This window comes from Scleropages formosus, chromosome 21 (assembly GCF_900964775.1).
Source record: "Scleropages formosus chromosome 21, fSclFor1.1, whole genome shotgun sequence".
NCBI classification, from domain to species: domain Eukaryota; kingdom Metazoa; phylum Chordata; class Actinopteri; order Osteoglossiformes; family Osteoglossidae; genus Scleropages; species Scleropages formosus.
Genome location: NC_041826.1, coordinates 19,925,654 through 19,938,691, shown reverse-complemented (window position 1 = coordinate 19,938,691; position 13,038 = coordinate 19,925,654). Strand labels below are relative to the sequence as shown.

Below are 13,038 nucleotides of genomic sequence, written 5' to 3'. Positions count from 1 at the left end.
AATCAGAAAAAGCTATCTTCAAAAACTTGTAACTTCAACACTGGAAGCACAAGGACCCAGTTTACTGGGTTCAGTGAGATTTGTTACATTACATTGAAGTTTGAAAACTGCTAAACAGACTAATCTGAGTGTGTAAGGTTTAGTGCTGCACAATTTCTTTAGAAGCGAATGCAGGTGCACAACTGCAGAGACACACTTCTCTGGTTCCTGTAAAGGTCAGGTAATGTTGAGCTGAAAACACACTCTTCAGTATGCTCCCTTCAGCTGGTATGGCTGAAATAGCGAGGATGCGGTGGTTGGATCAGAGTGGTGGAAGGAGGTGAAGATGGAATAGCATTGCCATGAAAATGTGATGGTGAAGCAGAACTGGTAAGGATTAGGGGGCAGAGTGGGATTGACTAGATGACAGACACTGGGTCCAGTGAAATGGAAAGAGTGAAAGGATCAGAGATGCTGGAGGGGAGATGAGCTAGGTGCTCCTGAGCTGCCTCTGCAGTTTTCTCAGCAGGGGGTGGGGTGGAAGGGGGGCAGTGTGTCTGTGCTATTCACAACACTGGCTTTGACACACCTGATAAAGGAATTAGCTCTCCCTGCCTCATTGGATTATGCAAAAAATAAAATGAATTAGCCACCTAGCCAGGTTTAACACTTTGAAAACGACAGAATTATCTTAACTGAGCCAATAAACAGGAAAAATACACAGTGATGGTTAGAAGAATGCTAGTAAGAAGCCAACAGAAGCTGTGATCTCGAATCAGGCAAGACAGGTACACATCTGTGGCTTGGATATTTGTGCAGAAATTTGAACACAGCTGCACCTGACTTTTAAAACCCACTTCGTTCAGACAACAAAAGGGGTCTGCATAATGAGATCCGCTCCATTGCGATTGGTCTACAGTCAAGTCATTGGGTTTCAAACTGGTAAGAACCCACAGAGCAATTATACATATAAAGAATCTAAAAACTCAGTGAGAAGTGAAAGAAAATGGATTTTAAAAGTCATCACCACCCCTTCAGCATATTCAAACTTGTACAACAGTTTGCAATAACATAGGAAATAGCAATATAAGAAAAAATATATCAGTCTAAAATGTAAGTGTCAAGATATAAATAATGCAAGACCCCTGCAAGGTCGTTACGTAAAAGGAACTTTGAAAAAGAAAAAAATTACAGTGAAGGAAAGAGACAAGGAAAAGCGTTACACACAAAGAGCCAAGCAGGGCGTACTCAGAAATCGCGTCCTTCTGCCACCTGGTTTGAAGGTCACTCTCTCCGACCCACAGCTGAACTTTACGCAGCCTGTGGCACAGGAACAGGGGAGAGAGAGACAGAGAGGAGGGAAGGAAAAGAGGGAGAGAGACGTACACAAACACACAGTAAGAATGGCACAACATCCAGTAAGCCATGAGCAGACAACAGGAGGGAGCAGAGACAAGAGGAAGAGAAGAGAGCCCAAAAGATGAGGGGCTGAGACTGGAAGAGAACATGGGCAACTGCATCCCCTGCAGGGTTGGAGTACTCAAGAACAGAAAGATGGAGACAGGAAACGCCCCTTACATTTCCAGTCCAAATTCCGAACACAAAAACTAGGACAGAAGACTGTTCCTACACTAAAAGATCAGTGTGTTGGCCAGATAATGTGGACATTTGCAGACTTAAGTCAAAATGACCTAATCTATTTTCCATTATTATTCAGATCTAGGCACCAAAAAGCCATTTTCCCTGACCGAGACAGAGCTACCAAAATAAGATGGAAGTTATACAGAGAGCAGAACTAACTCCACTGCAGCTAACAGAAATTCAACACAAAAGTCCTAAATACAAAATTACCCATCATAATACTAGTACATTAAGTCAACTTGTAACTTCTTGCTGTAACCACAGCCTTAATACTTTCAATCAGGGTGACTCAGATTAAGGAAGACTGGATACAAGTCCCCCCTTCCTCCACAGGAGTTCCTCCTGCCTGTGTCTCCACAGGGCCACATATTACACACCTGCAACACAAATTTATCAGACACACAAAGACAAAAAACCTCCTGAAATGGTGTTGCCTACAAAAACTATTTTAGCCAAATTGCTGTGCTGTGAATGCTGAGCATGATCAGAGTGTACAAATGAATGGGCAGGCACCATTGCGCCCCACTAGCCAAGGGGTCTTCCAAAACACAAGGGGGTTGGAAGGCTGTAGCATACCTTGCGTGGGAGCACAGAGGCTGGGCATGGAGAGCGCAGCCTCACTGGTGTAGGTGGAACAGAGGTTCTCACTGGAGGGTGAAGGCTTGAGAGGCTGAAGAAGTGGGCTGCTGCCTGAATCAGTCATCATCCCAGGGGGCTGAAGCGTTTGCTGGGGTGGGAACACAGAGGGGGCACTCTGCGCTGCTAAAGTGCCTGCACAGGGAGCACAGGGAGACACTGAGCACAGGCACCACGGGGTGTCGTGACTAAATTGAACTGGCAACTATGCCGTTTCATGTAATTGTATTGGTGGCACAGAAATACTACCAGTCCTATGGCGTGGAGCTGCTTGCGTAAAGAATTTTCAAAGACGCTCGCATTTCTCAGTTAATTTCTAATTGCATTTTCTTCACTGTTGTATAAAACAACCTGTTTCTGCATCCAAGTATTAATTAGCAGAAAAATGCATTAAGAACAGAAGCAACAGAATACCAGCGAGGGACCACCTTCACTCAGCTCACGGTAATGACAGCTTGCGTCTGGTGTTCCTGAGTATCGGTGATCAATAACGTGAAGAACATACATGTTTATGGGGTGAATGAGCCAACAACTGGCACTGAATATGCAATTTTATTTTCATTGATGTTAAACTGGTTTTAAACTTAATAAAAAAATGTTAGTGAATGTTTTAAAAAGCCCCTTTACTTACTACTGCTATATCCTAGATTTTTAGGGAACCTAACCTATAAAGAAATTGACAAACACGTGCTTTGTTAAGCTTTTACTGATTGTATAGGTAGTGAACTTAACAGTTGCTTGAGGCTGACGAACGTGCGCTGATCAACCCATGCGGCATTGAATGGGAGGGTGTGGAAATGACATTTTGTATTTTCAGTAATTTTAAACAAGTTTTAATTTTAATATAACTGCCACATCCATGGCACACCCCTCCTTGCCCCCCTGTGGTTTTGGAATAGTGCCGACCCAAAGGATCTTGCACTAGACAACTGGTCATAATAGATGGAGAGTCTTATAGCAATTGTTTTTTTTTTTTTTGAAATTATAGCTTTGCATGTGGGTTTTACAGAATCTAAACCCCTAAATTAAGTGGAACTATGTATTTATTCTGGTTTTACTGATCGAAACTTAGTAGTACAAGTAACTTTGGACTTATGCTTCCAGTCCCAATTGTGCATGTTGAGAAACCAGAGCACATGCAAGCTTAACTGTCTGCTAATCATAAAAAAATAATTGCATCTCATTGTGGTAAAAGACATTCCTATATAATGGAACAGAGATTATACAGCAGTATTTTAAAAGCAGGATTAAATTTAATTTGCTAAATAAATAAATGAAATGGACATGGAACTGGGGGTACATTATATAACCTTAGTTCAGTTTCTTAGCAGCAGTGATAAGGACAGTAGACTGATGTGGTGGGAAAAAAAAAGAAAAGAAAAAAAAATGCACTGGAGAGACAAAGGAGAGTAGACACACAGTACTTGCCTGGCTGGTGGGGGCTGCGAGCTTGGCTGCCCTTACTGCCTTTGCCCTTGGTGGGCCTCCTCCGGCGACCTGCCAGTGCCACCATGGGGGGCCCCGCCCCTGCCGGAGGCACTTTGCCCCAACTGATGTAGAGTGCATCGATTTCTGCCTTTTGCTGTGCATGTAGAGCTTGAATTTCCTTCAGGTGTCTGTGAAGGAAAGAGTAGAAATTACATGTCCACACCAAGAAAGAAGTTTCCCCTGTTAGAGAACAAAGATAAAGAAGGGAACACAGAGGACTGGAAAAACGTACTTCTCTCGCAGTATAGTGACCGCCTTCTTGATGTCTTCTTCCTCTGAGTCATTATCACTGCTGACATAGGTTATGAAGGAGTTGTTCAGGCTAGGTGGGGAGCTTTTGGCTTCGGGGGTTAACGCTGGGCCATTGGGCTGAGCCAGCTGAGCCTCGGGGGCAAGGGCCTCATCCTGGGCCCGGCTGACAGAGAAGCGACCCACTCTGGTGCTCGAGCTGGTAGTGACCTGGAAGCGGCCGATGACAGTAGGTTGTGCATCAGCAGAATGGCCAGGGTCAGAAACGGGGGTTGTCTGATGAGGCAGGCCATCCACTACATCTGCGCTGGGGTCCCTGAGAGAAGTGGCAGTCCTGTGCAGCGTGCTCTCAGGGCTTGAGAGCACGGAAGAGGACGAGGCGGATGATGAAGAGGAGGTGGAGGATGATGTCGAAGATGAGGAGTCTGAGGAACTATGGTGGGAATGGGCAGGTATAACCTCTTCGGTGGCAACAGACACCTGAGTTGAAAACATGAAGGGGAAAAAAAAAGTAATTTTTTTTGGTCCAGTAATGCTGCTGTTGCAATTTAAAAAAGCCTAAGGAGGATTTTTAAAAGCTACTACTAGCTATTACAACACCAAAAACCAGCTGACCACATCACACTAGAAGGCTGTATAAAGGGAAACTGGTGAAAAGGTAATGAACCTGGAATCGTCCCACTGTGATGCCGCTACTGGGGGCAGGTGTTAGTACCACTGGTTCCCCATCCTCAGTGAGCGAAAATGGGACTGAAACAGACAAAAAATTCAAGACAAATTGACGAATGACAGCAGTTACCATTATACAGGTTGCTAGTATGTTACTTCATTCATAAATGCCATTTTAACTTCCAGGCAATAGAGCTGATAAATCAATGTATATAAAATACATTCCAAAGACAAGTTGCAGAGAATTTTCATTTGGTAAGCCATAATCACCTGGCTGTCCACCTGGAGGCACTCCGGACACCGCAGGCTTTGAAAGGGAAAAAGGAAAAGTTGCATGAAAAAAAAAATCTTTGTGCAAATACATCATTCACACCGCCACTTATGCAGACCTTGAACTATACGATCAGGTCCTGCAGACTCACCTGTGCAGTGACAGATGCGTGGGGGACGGTCTCAGGGCTCAAAGCACGGCGGAGCTGGGCATCCAGGTCCTCCAGAGGCTGCTGGGACTGCATGAGAACCCAGGTGAACGCAAGAATTGTCAACCACACATCAAGCTATCATCCTACTGCCTGGGGCCACACTTCGGACTATAACTATTACTCCACAGCAAACTTTTATTTAATTAACATGAAACTCTTGAGAGTAAAACCTTCACTAAATTACACTGAGCTGCGTACATAATGAACACTGACACACTGGTGTATATTCACCTTTGGTCAAGTTAAATAGCTAAAGCAATTTTAAACTTTTGCAGAACTTAAGGATCAGTTGAAGGCAGCTCAGATCATACAAAAGACAGCCTCGTAATTTAACTTCTGAACACCATTTCAGCATGTAAAATTCAGAATCAAAACACACAGGAAAAAGTGAATTCTTCAAGAATTGATCATAACTTGTTCCAAAAAAAAAAAAAAAAAAAACCACTTTGGTAGTTCCATACTCAACATATTATAAAAGCATGAACATATTATTCCTCTTTAATTCCTTTTCCCCTCAAAACAATTAAGTCATAACCAGCACCATTTAACCAGAAAGATTAAAAGAAATAGCCTCAGCCTTGCCCATCCCAAAGCCTCATCTCTTACAGGTTAATTCATTTTAAGCCAACTGGGCTGTGGGACTATTTTGCAGTGTTCATTGTTCTTGAGCTTTTTTGGCCTTTTGGGGGTGGGGGGCAGGAATTTAAAAAAAACTCAATGAAATACTGAATTGTAACTCTCAATGCCCACTGTTGCAGTGAAAGAGTTAATGGGAAACTTTGGAGCCAAAGTTCATGCATCTCAGAGGATATTATGGGGAAAAGAAATAACATGTCTGCATCATGCAGAGACTGGGCCAATTAGGAACATTTTAGCATGCCTTGTTTATTTTGAGGAGAAAAGGAAACAGAGATACAGCAAGATGGGGGGAGGCTGGGTTGTGTTGGAAGGGGTGGGAGGAAGTGGAGAAGCACCTGAGTTAGACAGGGTCCTGGGAAGGGTGGCAGATGTTCTGTGGGCGGGGTGCCAGCCTGCTCTGAGCCAACAGGCAACACCTGACAAAGAGGAAGATGACACAAAGGAGCTCAATGACAGGAGGGAAACAGGAAGGAAGATACTGCGCACAATACCCTGGAGTGTCATGCTGCTGACTGGAGCCTGTGGATCCATCCCTACAGAACACTATACAATAGGTCTTGCCACAGACATGTGAGCAAATGGGAAAAATTTAAATCCTGAGCATCTCTCTAAGAACACTGAAGAGTACATTTATATATATGCATATATATAAAACAGTGCATAGGTGTATTAGACAGGGTAAGAATCCCTGGCATGCAAAATATAGTACAGAACATAGTTGTAGTATTACATAAACAGTGATAAAACCAGGTACGGGCCAGGCAAATAAGGGGTTAAAGACAGTGTTAGAACAGGAAAAAGACAGACAGACTCTTCATGTGCCTTAGTCTCAACTCTAGTTCCTGTAGTAGAACAATGAAGAACCCAGGTTATTGCAGGGCACACAAAACATGGTTTTCGCTCTTAGTTATTTCAACTACAATACTTATGTGGTACTATCAATATACTTGCCCAACATAAGTCAAATTTTAAATAAAAATTTTTTAAAAAAAAAAGGTTAAAAGGTATCCTCCCATCTACGATTTCCTAAAAGCTTTTTCCTTATAAATAAAATCACAACAGAAGGTTTGAATTTTCATTTTTCTGCTCAAACCTTCCAACATGTCAGTTCTTCTAGGGTGGTGGAACATTTCTGAAAGGGGACGGTAATGGAACTGGGGTCAAGGCAAGCACAAAGCATGGTAAATGTGACCACAGGGTCACAGATGCACTCATTTGGAAATTTGGTCAGTTTGATGATATGTCTCTATGCTAAATACTAATTGGTTCTGTTTTCATTCCACAGATAAGCATGTATTTTAATCAAACATGCATGTAATGGTTTTCAAGGCTAATATAATTTAACATCTGAGCAATGGTACAAATGCTCAGTGAGTGCATTTATTTTTACGAGATGAGTCACACAACAATTTAATCAAAACTCCAGATAAAAGCGGGCTACTGACAGCTCAGATGGAATGAATACAGCCTGCAGGGACACAGGTTCACTGCAACTGCAGTAAAACATTTACTATAACTTTCATTGTACTTGTGGATGATTTCAAGATGTACATCTGTTAATATGTTTTATTTCTCTTTCTCTCTCTCTCTATGAAGGGGCCTGGATAAAAATTTACAAAAGAACAAAAACCCTTCCACTCTGAATGCTACTGTAATGAGGACTTCAGAGATCCATACACTCCTTAACTAACAATTTTTTGCATTGCAAACCAACCCATTACTACAAGGCCAAGCTTACTCACCGGTACTCTAGTCACAGGGGCCTTGCCTGGGGTGGCAGCCTGGCTTGGAGTCACCAAAGAGGTAGAGGTGGGCAGTATGGAGGGTCCCAGCGGCAAACTGCTAGGGGGGAGAGGGGCACTGGTGGCAACAGATGCAGAGCTGGTACCAGTCGGGGAGGAGGTCCCCGGGACAGCAGCAAGGTCAGGAGGTGCATCAGGCGATGAAGTTGACAAGCTGGAGCCGAGATCACTGAACAGGGAACGCAGCTTCTTGTCCAGGGCCTGGATGTCATCAATCCCAGGTGCTTTGGACAAGGGGTCTGTTTCACACTCTCCACAGTGGCCATGGGCCTGGTTGGGCATAATGGAAGTCTGTGGCTGTGTGTGCACCAGTGTGGGCTGTGCAGCTGGCACACCACTGGTGACAGGCAGCAGGCCTGGAACCTGTGGAAGTACAGCAGGGACCCCAGTGGTGACAGCACAGGTGAGGGGCACAGCAGCAAGCTGGGGGGCAGTAGGCTGCTCGTTACTGACAATACCCTCACTGCTACCAACAGCACTTACAAGAGGCAGGGAGTTAGAGGGAACCACAGTACTTGGCACACCACTGGGCACACTGCTGCTTGCTGGCAGCTGCACCGGTGCCAAGGATGGGGGAAACGAGGTGGAGCTAGGTATTGTAGTAGAACCCGAGAGCTGTGCCAGTGAAGCAGGGGATGTGGAGGAGGCCGGGACTGTGGCACTTGGGGCCGTGGTGACAGCTGGCTGAGTGGGAGGCAGTGTGGAGGGAATCAGGTTGACTGGTTGCGGCTGAGTGGGGACAGCAACCACAGGGGCAGCGGGTCCAACACCAACGGGCTGATGGACGCCCGGAGGTGGTGGCGATGAGGAACTTGGGGGGGTGAGGGACATGAAGGGTACGGATGATGGGGCTGGCTCTGGAGCTTGGGCCTGGGGTACAGGAGGGGTAACAGATGGGAGGGCAGGAGGTGAGGTCACAGTCACGTTAACATCGATGACTGCCTCCCCTGTGCTGCTTATGCTAGTCATGCTGGCTAACAGAGGTGGCATAGCCACATGCACAGAGGCAGGGGCAGTGCTAGGCCCTGGGTCGAACTGGCTTTGCCGCATCTCAGAGAAGGCTTGTTGTAGGCTAACTGAGGAGGCGGAATGGGACAGGCCCAAAGCAGATGCTGCTGGGGAGAAAACCAACATGCAAGTCATGAACACTAAGCCAACTCAATTGCAAATGACAACTATAAAACATAAGTATGTTTCTAAAATTATTAGAGGCTCAGACTTAACTGTAATACAGTAATAGTTGTATTATTTATATATAATCAAAATTTATCTAAAATCAAGATATTTCAGGTCAAGCAAGATACTTGTATTTTGTTACAATGCATCAAATTTCCTTTTAATGTCATGCACAGTGTTATACAATATATAATTTTCAAGTAATCCACAAGGAAGTGTTCAGGCTTTATTAGATTTCAACATTAGAAAATGGCAAGCAGACTAGACATGCGAAATGACTGCAAAACCAAAATGCAAGCTCTTCTGATGCCTTCTTAAACTGCCCTAACATTAAAAATCTTATTTCTCGAAGTGGATATTAGATGTTAAAATTTGTGGGGGCTTAAACCATTGGGGTAACAACAATCAATCAAACACACAAAGAATGTGTGTTACACCTGTCAGAGTCCTGTGATTAACAGTACATTAGAGGTTTCTAAAGTGTTCTTAAAAATAAAAAAATATTAAAAAAAAAAAAAAGGGGGGGGGCAAAAGATACATTTCAACATTTATTTTAAAACCAGGACAGAAGAACAATACAATGCTATTACTAACCGGGTGTAGAGGGTTCTCTTGAAGGCAGGTGGGACGCAGGACCAAAGAACTGGTCCCGGAGACGAGATTCAGGCACTGGGCTTACAATAAATCTGCGTCCAGCAGAATGCACCACCTGGGCAGCTGCACTGGGTGGGACACCTGTGGAACCAGAGGGAGAGGAACACTACTGTAAAGGCATAGACCTGGAAACACCTCCTCTGCTTTCTGTCCCCCTCAGCAATAGTCCAACAAAGAGGCATGAGCATGTCTGCTGAGGTGGTTGTACCTGGCAACAGGGGGGCAGAGGTGACAGGCACCTGCTGGGCCAATTGGCTCCCCTCCTGCAGGAGAGAGACCAGATGAGCATGCAGGAATGTGAGAGGACAGAGCATAACACGAACACACCATTGACTGGAACCCACCTCCCCAGAGCCATCTTTCAGGCCCTCAAGCTCCAGCCTTTTTTCATCCGCCATCTCAATGACCTCGCGCACCTGCTCGATGAAGGACTCACGCTCACACTCCAGGATGAACTCACTCGTCACCTGTAACATTACCGGGACACATCTGTTGCACTATATCACATCCACAGTATGCGTTTCCCCAGTGAAATAAAATTGGACTGATCTTTCAGTGATATACTACAGTAGAGTCAAAGAAAATAACTTCTGTTCATCTGTGCTCCTATGCTTCTTCCCTCGAGTTATGTGCTTCAGTTCCTGACAGAAGACTATGTAACATCTACTTCAGTGGAAGCTACAAAAGGCTTTAACAAAATTCTTTGAGCATACAGTATATATATTTTACATCAACTCATTTCATATGAGAACCAATAATGGGTCGAAGTTATCAAATAAAGACGGCTTGCTGTGGCCCCAGATTACCATGATTTGTGCAATTTCTTCAGGATTATCTCCATCCAAGTCAAACTTGAAAGTCACCATTTTCCTGTTGTGTGTTTCCAGTTGGCATTCAGCAACTCTGTCACCGATGTTGGAGATCTGAAAGTCATTCAGAGACGACAGACAATTAAAACCTGTGTACTAATACTCCCAGATCTTCAGATGTTTAAAATTAAGAATAATTTACTTCTTTTACCAGACATACACAACCCTGTGTGAAATAGAATTAAATCACAAGAACTAGAGCAGGAGGCAGGAAAAAGCAGGGAGCTTAGGGCTAACTGAAGGCTAGCTGTGCTAAACTTTTGTTCTGAATGCTTACATTCAAGACGTTCAGCTTGGCCTTGGTGGTCTTCTCATGGCGTGAGCGACTGCGCACAGACCTGCGTTGATGTCGTTTAGCAGGACGTCCCTCGTGGCGACCCCCTGTGGTCGACATTCCTTCATTTCCATCACTCAGACCGGATGCCACGTCCGAGAGGCCACTGGACATAAGTGAGGAAGACTAACATTTTAACACCTGAACCACAAAGGATCAGTGACACACTGCAAATGCCAGCAAAAAAGGACACGGAGGGCCTGTTACATCTGGCTCCTATACTGACAGGGTCCGTCACATCCCACACGAGTCCCTCCCCCTCTGTGTGTATTGTTCCAGAACAGCTCTAATCTCACCTCTCCATGGAAGAGGCCACTTGCGGAGTTTGTCCTTGGGGCTGCTCTGAGGGCAAAGGCTGAGGAACACACTGGGGTGCCTGCATTAGAAAATGAGTGTACTCAATGAGGGAAGCAACTTGCAAAGTAAATACTGACAATGTCACATATGTTGAACTGCCAGCGTAAATGGGTATAAATGAAAAGAATATGTAGAGCTGGGATAAAATTTACTGAATAAAACCTGTCGAACAGGGAGGACAGCTGTACCTGTCATTGAGGGATCTGTGCAACTAGTAAATAATGAAGAATGCAAACTAACAGAACCACAGGACCACAACCACCCATTAGCATAGTCTGATATCTGGAAAATTAACTACTCTGATGAGGATGTTTGGAGGTCACATCACATGGGGCATGGTACCTGGTGAGAAGCATCTCCTGTCTGAAAGGGCAGCTCTGCCGGGACGGTGCCTGCGCGGACCGTCGGTGTGGCTGGAGCCAGTTGCTGAGATGGGGCCATGTGTGGCACTGTGGGCGGAACCACAGAGGGCTGCCCAACCGGGGGCACAGAGGTTGGTGTTGCCCCTATGGGAAGTGCCTGCTGAGGCTGGCTGGGTGCCACAGTTACTGGGAGTGACTGCACAGCGAAGCCCCCCTGTGCCATGGAGACATGCCCAGTTGAAGGGGGGCCGTAGGATGAAGGGCAGAGTGAAAGCGGGGGCTGGGTCAGATTGGGAGTGGAACCAAGAGCTGGGACAAGGGAAACTGTGTCCCCATGGGGAGTGAATATCGGTGAGGACACCACAGGCTTGACGGTAAGGAAGCGTATGGGAGAAAGACAGGAAACAAGAAATATGTCAGTGATCAGAAGGATACTGGGAAGAAGAAGGTATGGTGGGAGTGAAAGGGGTGGAGTGTTAGCACTGGGGAGCATGAGTGCAACAGCTTGTCAACTGCATGTCGAAGGTTCATAAATAGGTCATGTGTGCAGAAGGAAGGAATCATGTCAATAGAGGTGGAATCCGTTGCTTTCTATGAGATAGACACCCATAGAAAATATGTGCACTACAAGGGGTGCTTAGTATACAGAGCACACCAACCCATTAGAAGACAACGGCCCTCCTCCCTTCTCAATACAGGTGATCGTCCTTACTGCTGCAGCACTTTCCACTTTATTCCCAATAAACCCGAGAAAGCTAATTGTCCAAACCATGCACATAATGCACAAAGGGTAGGGCTGGCAAACCAAACACAGCACTCCAAACAAAAACACATGGAAAAAGTAACTGCAAGCCAACCACGTTACATCTGGGTGCAGTTATTCTAAACACATTTTTCTGCCTAATACAGCTGCTTTGAGTGACAGGTCCACAACAGAAACACAGGCTGGAGAAAAATGCTGCAGGGGTGAAGATGTCAAACAGCCCCCTTGCAGATGCACTGTTTGGTACCTGAACCAAGGACAGCTGTGCTGCCTGGTAGAGAAAGTACAGGTGTTCCACGCTGGGCGATGGGGACAAAATGGGTGGGCTTGGCACGCTAGCACACAGCTGACAAGCATGCAAGACAGGCGGCATGCCATGGAGGAAGTGCAAGAACAAAAGAATAAACCAGTAAATCAATGCTGTCAATGATGAGGGGAGCATGGAAAGGTGTCAGAAGAAGAGCAGACTAGTGTAAATAGTCAATGTTCCTTTTTTTCAAGTTTAGGCAAACAAAATGAAGAAAACGCCAAGAGTATAAACCAGACATGTGGACTTGTTCTGCTCAGTTTCTGGACTGAATGATTACCTACGACTGACTACTCTCTCCTAAAAACGCAACCCGTAAGTGATTGGAAGTACAACATTTCCTTCAACAGTAACTGACTAGAGTATATTAGACTCACTAACCTACAAAAAATGCATGAACTGGCAATGTTTTTTTTTTTTTAAATCTATATTTGTAGTGTATATACACACACACACACAAGCACACACACGCACACACCAAGAACAAGAGGGACTTGCTGACTCATTTGGTAGAATTAAATGATCCTCATTCCCCAAGCTACCAATATTAACATGACACCTGTGCTAGTGGCAGATGCTGAGCAGCTATTCTGACAAACAGGGATATAAATGTATTCTGCCAAATAGTGAT

At 45.0% G+C, this 13,038-nt stretch overlaps 1 protein-coding gene across 8 annotated transcripts in view; it reads right to left on the bottom strand.

Annotated features, from left to right (window-relative positions):
- Nucleotides 1-13,038, bottom strand: part of wnk1b (WNK lysine deficient protein kinase 1b) — a 72,517-nt gene that overhangs the window by 8,817 nt on the left and 50,662 nt on the right. For 4 of the 8 annotated variants that reach the window (XM_018729961.2, XM_018729960.2, XM_018729964.2 and 1 more), the window contains 16 exons: nucleotides 11,318-11,704; nucleotides 10,915-10,994; nucleotides 10,562-10,724; nucleotides 10,222-10,338; nucleotides 9,760-9,882; nucleotides 9,624-9,678; nucleotides 9,356-9,496; nucleotides 7,526-8,700; nucleotides 6,119-6,199; nucleotides 5,085-5,171; nucleotides 4,933-4,969; nucleotides 4,661-4,743; nucleotides 3,977-4,473; nucleotides 3,685-3,872; nucleotides 2,197-2,391; nucleotides 1,207-1,299 (listed from right to left, as the gene is read on the bottom strand). In XM_018729961.2, the coding sequence (XP_018585477.2) occupies nucleotides 1,207-1,299; nucleotides 2,197-2,391; nucleotides 3,685-3,872; nucleotides 3,977-4,473; nucleotides 4,661-4,743; nucleotides 4,933-4,969; nucleotides 5,085-5,171; nucleotides 6,119-6,199; nucleotides 7,526-8,700; nucleotides 9,356-9,496; nucleotides 9,624-9,678; nucleotides 9,760-9,882; nucleotides 10,222-10,338; nucleotides 10,562-10,724; nucleotides 10,915-10,994; nucleotides 11,318-11,704 (3,502 nt within the window). The remainder of the gene's footprint in view (nucleotides 1-1,206; nucleotides 1,300-2,196; nucleotides 2,392-3,684; nucleotides 3,873-3,976; nucleotides 4,474-4,660; nucleotides 4,744-4,932; nucleotides 4,970-5,084; nucleotides 5,172-6,118; nucleotides 6,200-7,525; nucleotides 8,701-9,355; nucleotides 9,497-9,623; nucleotides 9,679-9,759; nucleotides 9,883-10,221; nucleotides 10,339-10,561; nucleotides 10,725-10,914; nucleotides 10,995-11,317; nucleotides 11,705-13,038) is intronic. The other 4 variants (XM_018729963.2, XM_018729962.2, XM_018729967.2 and 1 more) reach the window with 4 other exon arrangements.